The following is a 14,359-nucleotide window of genomic DNA, read 5'->3' on the forward strand; positions in this document are numbered from 1 at the left end:
TCCAAAAGCATAGAGTTTATATGGATATCAATAAATTATGAATTATTTCTCCATCTAATTTTCTTAACATGTTTAGTCCAGAATTTTCCTTTCACAGTGTAGTGTTTAACTTCATGAGTTTACTATAATCATTCAATTTCCCTTGCTATAGCAACTATGCATACCTTCTGACAAGGAGTTATATTTTTTACCACTGTATTTTAATTCCTGTTGACTATCAGTATATTATTCACTTGTTTCACAAGTGCAGATATTTATTTTCTACGCAAAATAGCAATAAAACTTCAGTTATGCGGTGCTCCTGATCGATTGCTTGTTTCAGATAGAATGAAATTAAGCTTAATGTTACTGTTAATTAATTTGTTATTAATTTAATTGTACATTTTTAATTAATTATATGTTCAGATATTTCCCAAGTATATTACACAAACGTTTGCATCCCAATTTTTAATTATAGTTAAAAAAAATAAGCTTTTATTTATTAAGATGCCTGATTGATTATATTAATTTGCAATACTGTTTAATTCTTTTCTTCTAGATGAATTTTGGAAAAATCTTCTTAGCATAATAATTTAAATTTATTTAAAATTTATATGTCAGTGTTCCAAATGCACAGTAATGTTATAATAGATTTCATGCTAAGTTTTTTTTTTTTTAAATTTAACTGTTAATTTCTGCAAACATTTACATGATTACTTTAATTAACAAAAAATATTTTTAACACACTTCGATACGGAGTAATCTTTTGCACGCCAGTGAACTATATTAAATTTTCCACTCTAGTTTAGACATCATAACTGTTATTGATGTAATTTATAAAACATATAATTGGTATGCTTTATAAATATTTAATTTGTGATATTATTATAGTACTCTTTGCTCTAATATTGTAATTACTGAAAGATGTTTGTAATACTAATACATACCGTCTTTTTCTGAAAATAATACATCCTCCGAAAATAAGCCCTATCGTGATTTTCGGAACTTTTTGTAAAATAAGACATCCCCCAAAAATAATACCTAGTTAAAATAATGTGACAAAAAGAATTCGTTAAAAAATGCTGTTGATTTATTAAGTAATAATATGTTTAGCTTTCCTAATACTCGTATTTCAGAGAAATATTTGAAACAAAATATTCCGAGAAATTAATTGTTTACCTCTACAGTTCATTTCAAATTAATTCTTGGAATTTATCTTAACCAGTTCACCGTTTTCCCCGAGAGAGATACGTTCACAGGAAAGGCATCGTCATCCGTTAACGTCGGCAGACTCTCGTCGGGGTGAAATTTGGGCTGAACCGTAACCCCCGAGACACATATGACGCAGCGACGATAGCTATATCGCAAGACATGAGAGATTCGGACCAATGATTCAACAGGAAATGGATTTGGAAGAAAATCAGAATATAATTTGGAATTTTATTTATGACGATGTTCCAGAAGATGACATGACTGTAATTGAATAAATTTAAATTTCTGTATTCTGTGTAAAATAAATATTAAATAAAAATATATAAATAAACTTTTATTTTTGCCCTACCCCGAAAATTAGCCCTAGCACGTATTTTGGACGTAAAAAGAAAGTAAGACAGTGTCTTATTTTCGGAAAAAGATGGTATGTTTACTAATACCTTTTATTTTCTTTGTTAGCTCTCACATTTATTACTGTTGTTCAAGTAATTAGCCTGCTTGTTAGATATTTTTTACTTGTTCTTGTGATTGTGCTTGTGATATGTAATTCTATTTCTTTATTTTTATTTTCTTCTTGGCTACAATTGGCTTTGAAAAGTAAAATTGTAACCCTGTAGGCAATGGGGAGAAGAAATTTTGATTCATGCAGTTGGAATATACCCATACAAGCATACATGTCAATCATAAGTTTATTCTTTCCTTGCAGTTCTTTTACTTAAATACAAATAAGGTTTAATCTTTTAGTTATTCTTTCAAGAACCTTATCTATCCACAAACTTTTGGCACCATAATTAATTACAACAAGTATGTAACTGAAATGTATTTGCAGGCTGCGTGAAATTGCTTTGGGCTGCCAGCTTTAGACTATTGTGTTAGTGTGATATTACTACATGCTGCCCTGATGAAATGGGCATATTGTTTAATTTTTTAGTAATGCATTTTTTAAATTTGTATTATGAGTACCAATCAGTTTATCCAGCAAAAATGTAAATATGATTTTCGCTTTGAATAAAAATGCTAAATTGTTTTATATTTTTAGGGTTTTAAAAATCAAAATGTTACAAAGAAATTTAAGAATAATAATGTTGAAAGTTATGGAATGCAAGAAATTATATCAAGTGATGAAGAACTTAGGTTTGTATTACTTTCTTTTTTTAATTGTCTTTATTCATTAAACATACTTTATTATTATATATCTGTAAATTAATTTTAATTATTATGTATCTGTAAACATTTTACCCATATTCTCTAATTTTATATAGTTTTAGTATTCAGGGAAAAGGTATGTTAAATTTATATAAAAAGCACTCTAATGTGGAGATTAAAATAATATAATTATAAATAGCATGTATAATTATACTGTATGAAATAATTATAGTAATGCAAAAAAGCTGGAGAAAACAGCTGGTTAATATACTTTTATTAAGAAAAGGAAACCATATTTCATTAGTGATTGAGCCAAAGAATGGCAAGAAAATATTCATGATTATAAGATTCTTGAAAAAGAAATGTTCAAACAATGGTCATTTTTGCATACTTTTGTTTGATTATTTTTAAGGCATCTTTCATGATTTATTTAGTTTAATATTATATATGAAAGAGAAAAATACATGTTGATATATATTACACAAGTTCTATATGGTAGTAAATGCATTCAGTAAATATTTTTATAAATATGTACTATTGTAGTTAGAATTTATTTAAAATGCTGACAATTTATTACATTCCCCCATTTATAATTATTATATGGTTATTTGTATTAATTAGTTCACATAAAATGTTCCTTTTAGCTGGATGTCATTGGAATGAATTTTATTGTATTTTATGAAAATATTTATTATAGTGGAGACAAAGCTCATTCTGATAGTTTTTCAAGTGAGGAAGAAACAGAGCAAGAAAAAAAATTAAGGCTAACTAAAAAGTATTTAGAACAGATTGAAAATGAAGGTATATTTATTTGCTCTCTTCATAGAACAATGAATTGTCTATTAGCAGCCTAGTGTTAAATTGCTATTAATTACACTGAGATTTGTTTTTGTTTTCAATTACGGATGGTATAATAAATTTATGTAATTCATGACTTTGTGAAATTTTTGTTTGCAATTTTAATATTTTTCCTGTTCTAATATTTTATAGGGGGGGGAAGGCTTTCATTAATAGGTTATTTTCGTTTTAAAGTATGTATGATTAAAATGGCTTATAGATTCATTTGTAGTTTTTTGACCTAAATCTTGAAACTGATGTAAATCAAATAAGTAATTCCTTTTCAGCATTCTTTCAGTTTTATTAAAATTAAAGGAAAAATTAAATTCAGAGGAATAATTAACTAACTGGCTTTGAAATATTATATTTAAAAGATTGTATGTCATCTTAAGCACTTTTAAGACTTTGTGCTGATGAACTTAAAAATATTTCATTGCCAGCATTTGTGTGAGCAAATTTATACTTAAGAGAGATTTTTTTAAAATATATTTTTATGATACTTACTGTTATATGAGTCAATATTTCTGTGATATTATACCATAAATAGTAATATATATGTTACGGTGAAACACCGAAATCTGAAGAATGTCGACTTTAACCGGCGAATGTCAACATTCACATAGTCACTTGGTGTATGTCCAAAATACTTTGCAAAAGCAGTAGAAGTCCAGAAATCCACAAAGCTTGAGACCAGAGGTTGTGCAGATTTTAGGATTTTGAAGATTTCAGGACAGAAAAGATAAATCATAATATTCAGACTAAAAGTGCAAAATAAATAAGGCATATTACATACATTTAATTAAATTATTATATACATTATTGCAATAACTTATTATATGCATTAAATTATTATTACATATACAGTCAAAAGTTGTTAATTCGGACACCCATAATCTGGAATTATCTATAATCCGGACCTTAAAGCTACAAACTTTCTGCACATGCGTCGCGTTCACGCATGCGCACAGGCGTTTAAGAGTGCGCGTAAGACCTTTATGGCTGCGAATATGTTTGTGAGCATGCGCGTTTAATGTGTAACAGAGGTATAAGCTAAGCTAAAATTATCTAATTCAGTTAATGTTGCAGATTGCGTTGTTCCTTAATCTTCGAATTGGATCCGGCTTATTATTTTTTGCAGACTGTTAGAGCAATTTCATAAAAGTAAGCTTGAACTTTCGATTATGTCAAATAGAATTTCTGATATATATTTACTAATATGTAATTTGTATCTACAAAGCAAAAGTATGTTTTGAAATCCGAAATCTGTTTATCAATTTCACTCTGCGGATTGGAAGTTGATCTGTCAGCACTATCCTTATCTTCAGGGCAGATGTTTTTATTTTATTTGGCTTATAATTCCTTACTAAGTGTAGTATTTCATCTTGATGTACTCCGTCTTTGATATGATTTAAATCAAGTTCCTCGTCATTATAATTTGCTTCTGATAGTGAAGAAAGTGACCCAGAGGTTATTGAAAACGAAAACATTTCGATTGACAAATTAGTCGGTATTCTCGACACAGCAATTATAGGACTTGTACAGCGGAACATTGTAACTAAACAAGAAATTATGTCTGTTTAATAGAATTAAAGAGAAAGTATTATCACATGAAACGAAGCAACTTACATTGAAAGAAATATTTAATAAAGTAAACAAATAAATATTAAGCTTTTTCTTTTTGTAAATTTTGATACCCTTTAGATCATAATTGTTCTTTATTTCATAAATTATGGTTTCATATTTTTAATTTTGTAATTTCTGCATGCCATCTTACCAGATTTAAACTGATGATCTATAATCTGGAAAAATCGATAATCCGGAATCACCGAAGTCCCGACGAGTCCGGATTAATGACTTTTGACTCTATAAATTGATTATATTATTCATTTTATTATATATACACAGCATCAAGGTTTGCCGATTTCGCCTTGTGCAAATATTTCCGGTTTCGGATTCTGGTGTTAGAATCACTGTTGCTGTAAAATTTTAACAGCTTTTCTTTATTTTTCCATATATCATGCACAATCGTATTGCAGTTCTGCTATAAAATGTACCTGTCTCCATCTTTTGCAGACTTTGCACTTTTTGCATTACCGTCAATGCAATGTGTTTACGTTTTTCAACGTTGCAAGCAGTAAAATCGTGAGCATGTTTTTTATCTGTCATTGTATTAAAAGAGGCTGAAATTTAAAATATTTTTAATTTATCCACAAAATATTTGGATTAAAAAAAAAGGCAGCACTGAATAATCTTGTGAAATAACAAAGCTCAGAAAATACAACAATGTGAATCGTGAACTTGAAAGAAGAGTTGAGTGAATCGTCTGGTTTTTTACCTTGATGCAGGTTAGAGGGGAAAAAACTTTTATGATGATATCAATAATTTGGTATTACCGTTATGACTCATTATTATTCGGTAATTATGTCGTCATTATTCGGTAAGTATTTTTTCTTCGATATTTCGTACTCAATGTTGCGGTTTCCGGAACCTATAAACTGAATGTTTATATTTTGAGAGGCAATGCAGATTTCAGGAGTGGGTGGATTTTCGGTATTTGACTGTACTCTTATTTCCAACTTACACCGGTAAATGTCGACATTCACCATGTACTAATCGTGAATCATTGGATGTCTCCATCTTTTGACGAATTTCCACTTTTTGCATTACCATCAATGCAACGTGTTTACGTTTTTCAACGTTGCAAGCAGTAAAATCATGAGTGCATTTCTTATCTGTCATTGTATTAAAAAAGGCTGAAATTTAAAATATTCATTTCATCAAATTATGATAGATCAATACAAAATGTGTAATTACTATCGATAAATAGCTAGATAGGGGATATGTATGTATTGCTGATACATGTGTATCTTTATCTAGCCATTGCTAATTAATATATCTGTATCTCCTACTTGATTTAAAAATTTTATGTGGCTTTGAATAGGGGAGGGGGAGAAAAACCTCTTTTATTTTTATGATTGTACAGTATCTCATCTGACTTACATAACAGGTAATGTAAGTTCAGAGTTGTGTAAGTGTGCAAAAGTCATAACATTTAAACAGAAACTGTTGAGCTGACACAATAAATTATGGCAAGTGGAGACATATGTGCGACTGGCAGAGCAGTTACTGGTTGGTGGAAGTGGAAAAAATTGAGGTAACGAGTTTCTTTTTGGAAACAATGAAGACTTTACAAATAATGATTTGATTTAGTAGCGGTCTTTCTGAAATTCTGAAGAAAATATTAAGCCGATTGAACTGCCAGATCTAGATGTTAAAAAATTTATATCAAAGGGACTAGTTGAGGCTTTTGATCTATAGACATAGGGGTAACAAATTTAGAATTGATAGTTCCGAACACTGATTGGTTCAAGAATGTTAGCAGTTGTATCCATTCTGATATGTCTAGCTATAAGGCCATCTGTGATCACACAATGTTGTGTAGATAATACAGTCAATACATGTTGTGTAGATAATACAGTCAAAAGTCGTTAATCCGGACTCGTCGGGACTTCGGCGATTCCGGATTATCGATTTTTCCGGATTATAGATCATCAGTTTAAATCTCGTAAGATGGCATGCACAAATTCTAAAATTAAAAATATGAAACCGTATTTTAGGAAATAAAGAACAATTATGATCTAAAGGGTATCAAAATTTACAAAAAAAGAAGCTTAATATTTATTTGTTTACTTTATTAAACATTTCTTTCAATGTAAGTTGTTTCGTTTTATGTGATAATACTTTCTCTTTAATTCTATAAACAGACATAATTTCTTGTTCAGTTAATAAACTCCGCTGTTCAAATCCCGTAATTGCTGTGCCGAGAATACCGACTAACTTGTCAATCGAAATTTTTTCGTTTTCACTAACCTATCTGTCACCTTCTTCACGTCTTTATCCATTTTTTGCAGCAATTCCACTTTTTGTTTGACGGACATCGAGACATATTCTCATTTTGTAGATCCTTTGGGAGCTCCAGAATCGGAAATTGACATAATCGAAAGTTCAAGTTTACTTTTATAAAATTGCTCTTACAGTCTGCAAAAAATAATAAGCTGCATCCAATTCGAAGATTAAGGAATAACGCAAGCATCAACATTAACTGAAATAGATAATTGTATAATTTTAGCTTATACCGTCCGTTATACATTAAACGTGCACGCGAAAATGTATTCTGCAATGCGTGTGCGCGTAAAGGTCTTATGCACACGCGTAAACGCCTATGCACATGCACAGAAAGTTTTTAGCTTTGAGGTCCGGATTATAGATCATTCCAGATTATGGGTGTCTGAATGAACGACTTTTGACAGTATTATGAGATGATGCTTACTACAAAGACAAGATGACCATTTGACTGGTAGAAGTTGCTAGAGAAGTACATTTGTCTTTGCAATCATTGATCTCATGTACCATCTCTTCCACTACAAAGCTGAATTAGTTGTCACAAATATATATATATATATATACATATGAAATACTAAAAGCACAAGGAAAAGCAGGAGCAGTGTCGATGCGTGCTTAGATCCATATTGAAGAAGAATTTTGATTGCGTAGTATCTAAAGAACTTGGCAGTCGAGGCAGATTTAATTCCATTTTTATTTGCAATTGATAATTTGTGGCTACAATCACTTGGCGCTCTAGTCGTGCCTTTCCACAGAAGATTTATATTTTTTATATTGTTGAGATAGAAAGCAAGCCAGCAAAATTACATCTTAGCACAGTAGAGAGCAAAACTGAAGTGTGCCATTATGCAAGCTGAAAGCATGTGGAGAGAAAAGTTTTGTTTTGCAATTTGGTGATTGGTCAAGAGGCACCTGCATTAAGGGTTACGTATGATCACATGATTAATTTGAATGATGCAGTTTAGACTTAAGCGCTATTTTTAGGACAGATAGATGAAGTTCCCAAATGAAGTAAAAAATAAAAGACGTTATAGTGAATGAAATTTAGATGTTTGCTTTCATATTTTTTAGTTTACATACATATATATATATATGTGTTATTTCAGTTTATTTTTACAGTTTTGTGTATTTTTTATATGTTCATATTTATATCTAAATAAGTACTATTGCACCGTGTTTTATTTAGAAAAGAATATGTAAATAATATATATATACACTATGTACATACATATAATAGTGATAAATATTGCAGTTTCTTACTAAGCTATACTTAAGCAATTTATAAATTTGACTTGTATAAAATTTAAATTATATAAAAGTTTACTTACATAAATCAGGGTTACTGTAAAATAAATACCATATTTACTCATGAGGGGGGATATGTAAGTAAATATATGATATTAATGTTATCCAAATTTTCAATATTTCAAGATGAGACAATTTTGCTTCACAGCTCAAAAGTATAATTTTATTAGGTGCTGGACGATGAGGCCATTAGAACAGCCATAGAGAGTGACAGAAGCCAAACATATGGTGATCTTGCTGCACACTTCCAGGTATATGATGAAACGATGAGACTCCATTTGCAACACATACAAAAGGTATACAAGCTGAGCAAGTAGGCATCCCGATGCAAATCAGCAACAGCGTGTCACTGCCTGTTTGTCATTGCTTACTCGGCACCGTGTTGCATCCATATTTGATCAAGTACTCACCAGCAATGAAAAGTGGGTCCAGTATGACACATCCAGGCATCCAGACATTGGTTGTCACCATGGGACCTTGTCATCAGGCACTGATGTATAAAAAGCCAGCAGAGTCGTAGCTAGGATTTTCTGCGCCCAGGGGCAACTGAAGATTTCGCACCCCCTACTGCTTGCCAAAGATGGAAGACATTTAATTCTAAAACGTCGTAACATCAATTTGGTGCCCCTGGGATTTTGCGCCCGGGGATAGATGTCCTTCCTTGCCCCCCTCTAGCTACACCCCTGAAAGCCAGCATTGGTCAATCGTAAGGGTGTACACTCCTCCATGACAATGCAAGGCCACATGTGGCTCAGGAGGCCAGGGACACCATCCATCAACTGGGCAGGGAAATACTACCCCATCCGCCATACTTCCCAGAATTCACACCAACATACTACCACCTTTTCCATTCCCTGGACAACCAACTTAGTGCGAAATCCTACAACAACCACCGTAGCCTCGAAAAGGCCCTCACGGACTTCTTTGCGTCTAAGGCTCCTGAGTTTTTCCGCGATGGCATTGCACAGCTAGCCACTAATTGTCAAAAGGCACTGGATGCCGATGGTGATTACTTTGAGGATTAGTGGTGATTATTATTTGTTTTATGACTTTTTCTTGGCTGTGCAAAATGGCAAGAGGTTTTTTGATTACAATCTACATACTAAAATCAAATGGTTAGCTTGAGGAAAGATACAAACCCTATTTTTGAGCTAATATGAGGTGCATGGCTTTTTTAGAACATAATTTCAAATTGAGAAGTTGATTATTTGATAAAATTTGGTCGCTTGAATTGCCCATTTAAGTTACATTTTTACAAAGATTAATGAACATTTTATTAAGAAGTGTAAAGGATTAACTTGTGGGTGAACATGTAAATGTATTTAGCACACATGAAAAAAATTATAACCCTGTCACATATTTGATGCTGAACATTACATGAGAATTCTACTTTCATCCAAAAAGCCTAATATTAACACGTTGAGTGCGGTGCCAGTCCCTGGGAACAGGCAGCGAACTTTCGGTGTGGCCGGCGTCGGTCCCTGGGGACCGGCACTGGAATTTTCGTTTGGCTGTCATCAGTAGTACTGTCAAAAGTCATTAATCCGGACTCATCGGGACTTAGGCGATTCCGGATTATCGATTTTTCTATATTATAGATCATCAGTTTAAATCTGGTAAGATGGCATGCAGAAATTACAAAATTAAAAATATGAAATCGTAATTTATGAAATAAAGAACAATTATGATCTAAAGGGTATCAAAATTTACAAAAAGAAAAAGCTTAATATTTATTTGTATACTTTATTAAACATTTCTTTCAATGTAAGTTGTTTAAGTTGCTTCGTTTCATGTGATAATACTTTGTCTTTAATTCTATTAAACATACATGATTTCTTGTTTAGTTACAATGTTCCGCTGTTCAAGTCCTATAATTGCTGTGTCGAGAATACTGACTAATTTGTCAATCGAAATTTTTTCGTTTTCAATAACCTCTGTGTCACTTTCTTCACTACTGGAAGCAAATTATAATGACGAGGAACTTGATTTAAATCATATCAAAGACGGAGTACATCGAGATGAAATACAACATTTAGTAAGGAATTATAAGCCAAATAAAATAAAAACATCTGCCCTGAAGATAAGGATAGTGCTGACAGATCAACTTCCAATTCATTGCGTGCCGTGGCGTTTCTCCCCCCCCCCTGCTGCAAAGCAGTGTGAAATTGATAAACAGATTTTGGATTTCAAAACATACTTTCGCTTTGTAGATCCTTTATATATTAGTAAATATATATCGGAAGTTCTATTTGACATAATCGAAAGTTCAAGCTTACTTTTATAAAATTGCTCTAACAGTCTGCAAAAAATAATAAGCCGGATCCAATTCGAAGATTAAGGAACAACGCAATCTGCAAAATTAACTAAATTAGATAATTTTAGCTTAGCTTATACCATCCAGTATACATTAAACGCGCATGCGTAAACGTATTATGCGCTTGCACACACGCATATTCGTAGCCGTAAAGGGCTTACGCGCACGCGTAAACGACGCATGCGCAGAAAGTTTGTAGCTTTGAGGTCCGGATTATAGATTATTCCGGATTATGGGTGTCCGAATTAACGACTTTTGACTGTATTAAAGTTAAAAAATAAATATAGTCTCAATGAAATGTGATTTGATTGATTGCAAGTTATCCTAATATTTACACCGATTTCTAGTGTTTTATTACTAAATTGCTGATTTCATTTGAAGCCTTATAGGCATCTGTTCCTATTTTAATAATAATATATATCTAAAAATAATTTATGTTAGGCAAAAGCTGAAAATACTAACTAATCAAAGAGAAAGTTTAAAACAAAGTATCAGAAATAGATGAAAATTTGTTTTATGATAAAATGAATATAACAGATTACTATCATCTTAGTTTGCATTCTATTTTCATTCTATCATTATGGTGTTTATCATTTACAATAACTTGCATTGACTGCATAATGAAGGTTCATAACAAAAGTTTCTTGAATTATTTCCTATATTATATTACAATTGTGTGGAGGAAAATCTAACTTATAAACTGCTGTAATTATAATAAGAAGAAACAGCTGTGAATAATTTGAAAATGGGTCACTGGACAGTAACACAATCATATTTTTACCGAATCAGTGAGCAACACTAGTGATCTTTGAAATCATTCAGAGCAGTATAAAAGTGGAATGTGCTAGAGGAATATGTTAGGAGAATAAGAAGATATGATTTGATTTTCCTGCTGTTGGTTCACTTCCATTGGTGAGAAGTGATTGTGACTGCTGCTACTTACTGTGATGTAATGTTGCAGTTTTACAGTCAGTGGCATAAATAAGGGTATGCAAGGAATGCAGTCACATAGGGGCCCAAAGGCTTAGGGGGCCCATGAATGTCCTGCTAAACTACATTTACATATTTAAACTTAAAACACGTATGAAAATCGTGTATTCGAGTAGGTTAGTGTACCAAAAAGTTTTCTTAAAAGAAAAAGGGGAAAACTTTACCATACATATTTTCTACAAAAATTGTATGTTCAAATAGTTTTCTGTATGAAATTTATGATAAATATGTTTTATATTTAACAAATGTATCATTTACATTATAAAAGTTCTTATTTATGACTTGTATATTATTGCATAAGTCATGTTCGTAACCTCAGTTGATCACAGAGGGCTATACATTAGTGTAATTTCTTTTTTGTACGTTTACCTATCATGTTGTCTGTCGGTTTATAATATAACCAGTTACCATACTAGCTTGCTAAATTAAGCGAAAAAAACTTGGATTGGCGCAGATTTTATATAGAAACTTGAAATATACTTGTATGTAAAACTTACTGGATTTTATTTAAAAATCTCTGCAAATCTAGACTTTCTTCCCCTCTTTTTTTAAGAATAGTAAATTTATTGGGGGGGGCAGGAAAATTTTTTGCAGAGGGGCCCAAGAGTTCTAGCTACATCACTGTTCACAGTATAACTTTTCTGGAAATCTCCAGTCCTATTTAGTGGCATTGCTCCACCATGTTCCATATTTTTCTTGTTACGTAACAGTCTTAGTCAAGCTTTATGTGACTGATCAGCTCAGGATTTAAATTAATGGAATTCAAGTGGTAAATTCTTTAGCAGCTCTGATTTGCATCCATATGATTTCATTTACCATGTTTACTTGTTTAATAATCACACTTTTTTGCCAATTTTTCACTTATTCAAAGACTAGTTGTGACTATTATGCAGGGAAATCGGCTACATAATAGTATTGTGCACTGTAATGCTAAAAGATTACTGGTATAAAAAAGTACATTATACTAAAATTAGTAACTTACCAAATGTTTCCAGATTATGTACTGTTTATTAAATAGTCTTTTTGTTCAGTTGCACGAAAAAGATTCATTTTTCTTTTTAGGTAATATTTTCATAGACATAAAATTCACAAATAATCTTTGTGAAAATTTTTACAAAAAATTCTAATAACATAGTACATAATTCATAATAAATCACTTTCACTGAAGGTATCAGTATCACTGTAGTAATGTGAATCTTTGTCTGAAAAATCTCTGTCATTCCTTAAAAATGTCTTCTTTGCTTCTATCCAAAGTGTTGGAGATATCCCTCATTTTGTAATGCATAAACGTAAGAAAGAAGTTCATTTTCTCTCATTGGGAAAATTCCATGCTTTGGTCCTCTGATGCTTGGTACATTTGTTTCTTGTAGTTGATTGTTTGGATTTTCTGTAGTCTCTCATTAATTTTCCACTCACATGCCATTCTTTTGAGCACATTCAATAATCTCCAGCTTAAATCCCACCGTATAACTATTATTTTTTCTAAACTTTCCCATATTCAAGCAAAAAAAAAAAAAAAAAAAAAAAAAAAAGTCCAAAACACACCACCATAAAATTCACCGTAAAACAAAGTATTGTTAAAGATTTTTTTTCTATAACTTTAGATACATGCAGCCAAGTGAATTTAGAGTATGTGCATACTTCCTTTAACAAAGAAATTGAAAGCTTTAAAATGAGGGAGGATAAGAAATCCTGCTCCGGGAGCTCTCCTTTCCTCCCAGGGAAAGCAGGCAATTCCTTATCTTGCTGTGGAGTGACCTTAAGAATGTCAATGGGAATGAAAGAACAGATAAATCCCTTATGAGTACTAGTTCTGGGAAAAGTACAGCTGATAATTTTCTATTTTCTAGATGAAGGTCAACTATGTACTAATTGCAACTTTAATGCAGGAAAAATATTTTGACGATTTTTTCTGCTTCAAAACGAAGTGCAACTATTACATGAGTAAACACAGCATTTGGTCTCTACAAAGCTCTCTAGCATGCTTTTTCAAAGACTTTGGCATAATTATTTTGCATATGATGCTGCTATTGAGCAAGGCATCTATATGTGATTGCATTTGCAATCATTTGGATATAGCAGATATTAAGAGCCTTAATGCATTGATAAGATAAGAATGCCAATTTAAGTGAGAGTTGTGTGGAAAAATAAAACTGGTTGTCGCATAAGTATTTCATGTATTTTTTTATTTCTTTAGCTATTTGTAAACTATTTACTCATATTCTATGTATTATAATTAAACAATAAAAGTATGTTTTCTTCAAAAATTTTGTTATTTCATTCAGCTGAGTAGTTTTATTAATTTTTTTATACAAAACCTTCTGTTCCTTCAAAGGGAGGATCCTCTTTTAGTGTGTTTTTTAATATGTTTCTCTCTTATGTCATATGACTTCAAAATTTCAAATACTTAAATTCATTTATAATCCTGAATTAAATTTTATTTCCAATGAAGGTATAATTTACAGAATGAAAGTTAAATGTAAGTTTTGCTTTCAATGTATATGCAGTTCATTAGATATACTATTTATTTTATGTATGTAATGAGTTGTATTTTCATGGATAATTAATTATTTTATTTATTTATTTATTTATTTTTAAGAACGGGAGAAACATTTAGATGATACAAAGGATGCAATAGCTCAGAGACTGAAAGATGAAGCTGTAAGCTCAAGT

At 31.3% G+C, this 14,359-nt stretch overlaps 1 protein-coding gene across 2 annotated transcripts in view; it reads left to right on the plus strand.

Annotated features, from left to right (window-relative positions):
- Positions 1-14,359, plus strand: part of U3-55K (U3 small nuclear riboprotein factor 55K) — an 87,086-nt gene that overhangs the window by 25,106 nt on the left and 47,621 nt on the right. For both annotated transcript variants that reach the window (XM_085822104.1, XM_085822105.1), the window contains 3 exons: positions 2,231-2,325; positions 3,035-3,138; positions 14,286-14,347. In XM_085822104.1, the coding sequence (XP_085678230.1) occupies positions 2,231-2,325; positions 3,035-3,138; positions 14,286-14,347 (261 nt within the window). The remainder of the gene's footprint in view (positions 1-2,230; positions 2,326-3,034; positions 3,139-14,285; positions 14,348-14,359) is intronic.

This window comes from Stegodyphus dumicola, chromosome 8, assembly GCF_044657685.1.
Source record: "Stegodyphus dumicola isolate Sdum_Otavi_A_Nest chromosome 8, ASM4465768v1".
NCBI lineage: Eukaryota > Metazoa > Arthropoda > Arachnida > Araneae > Eresidae > Stegodyphus > Stegodyphus dumicola.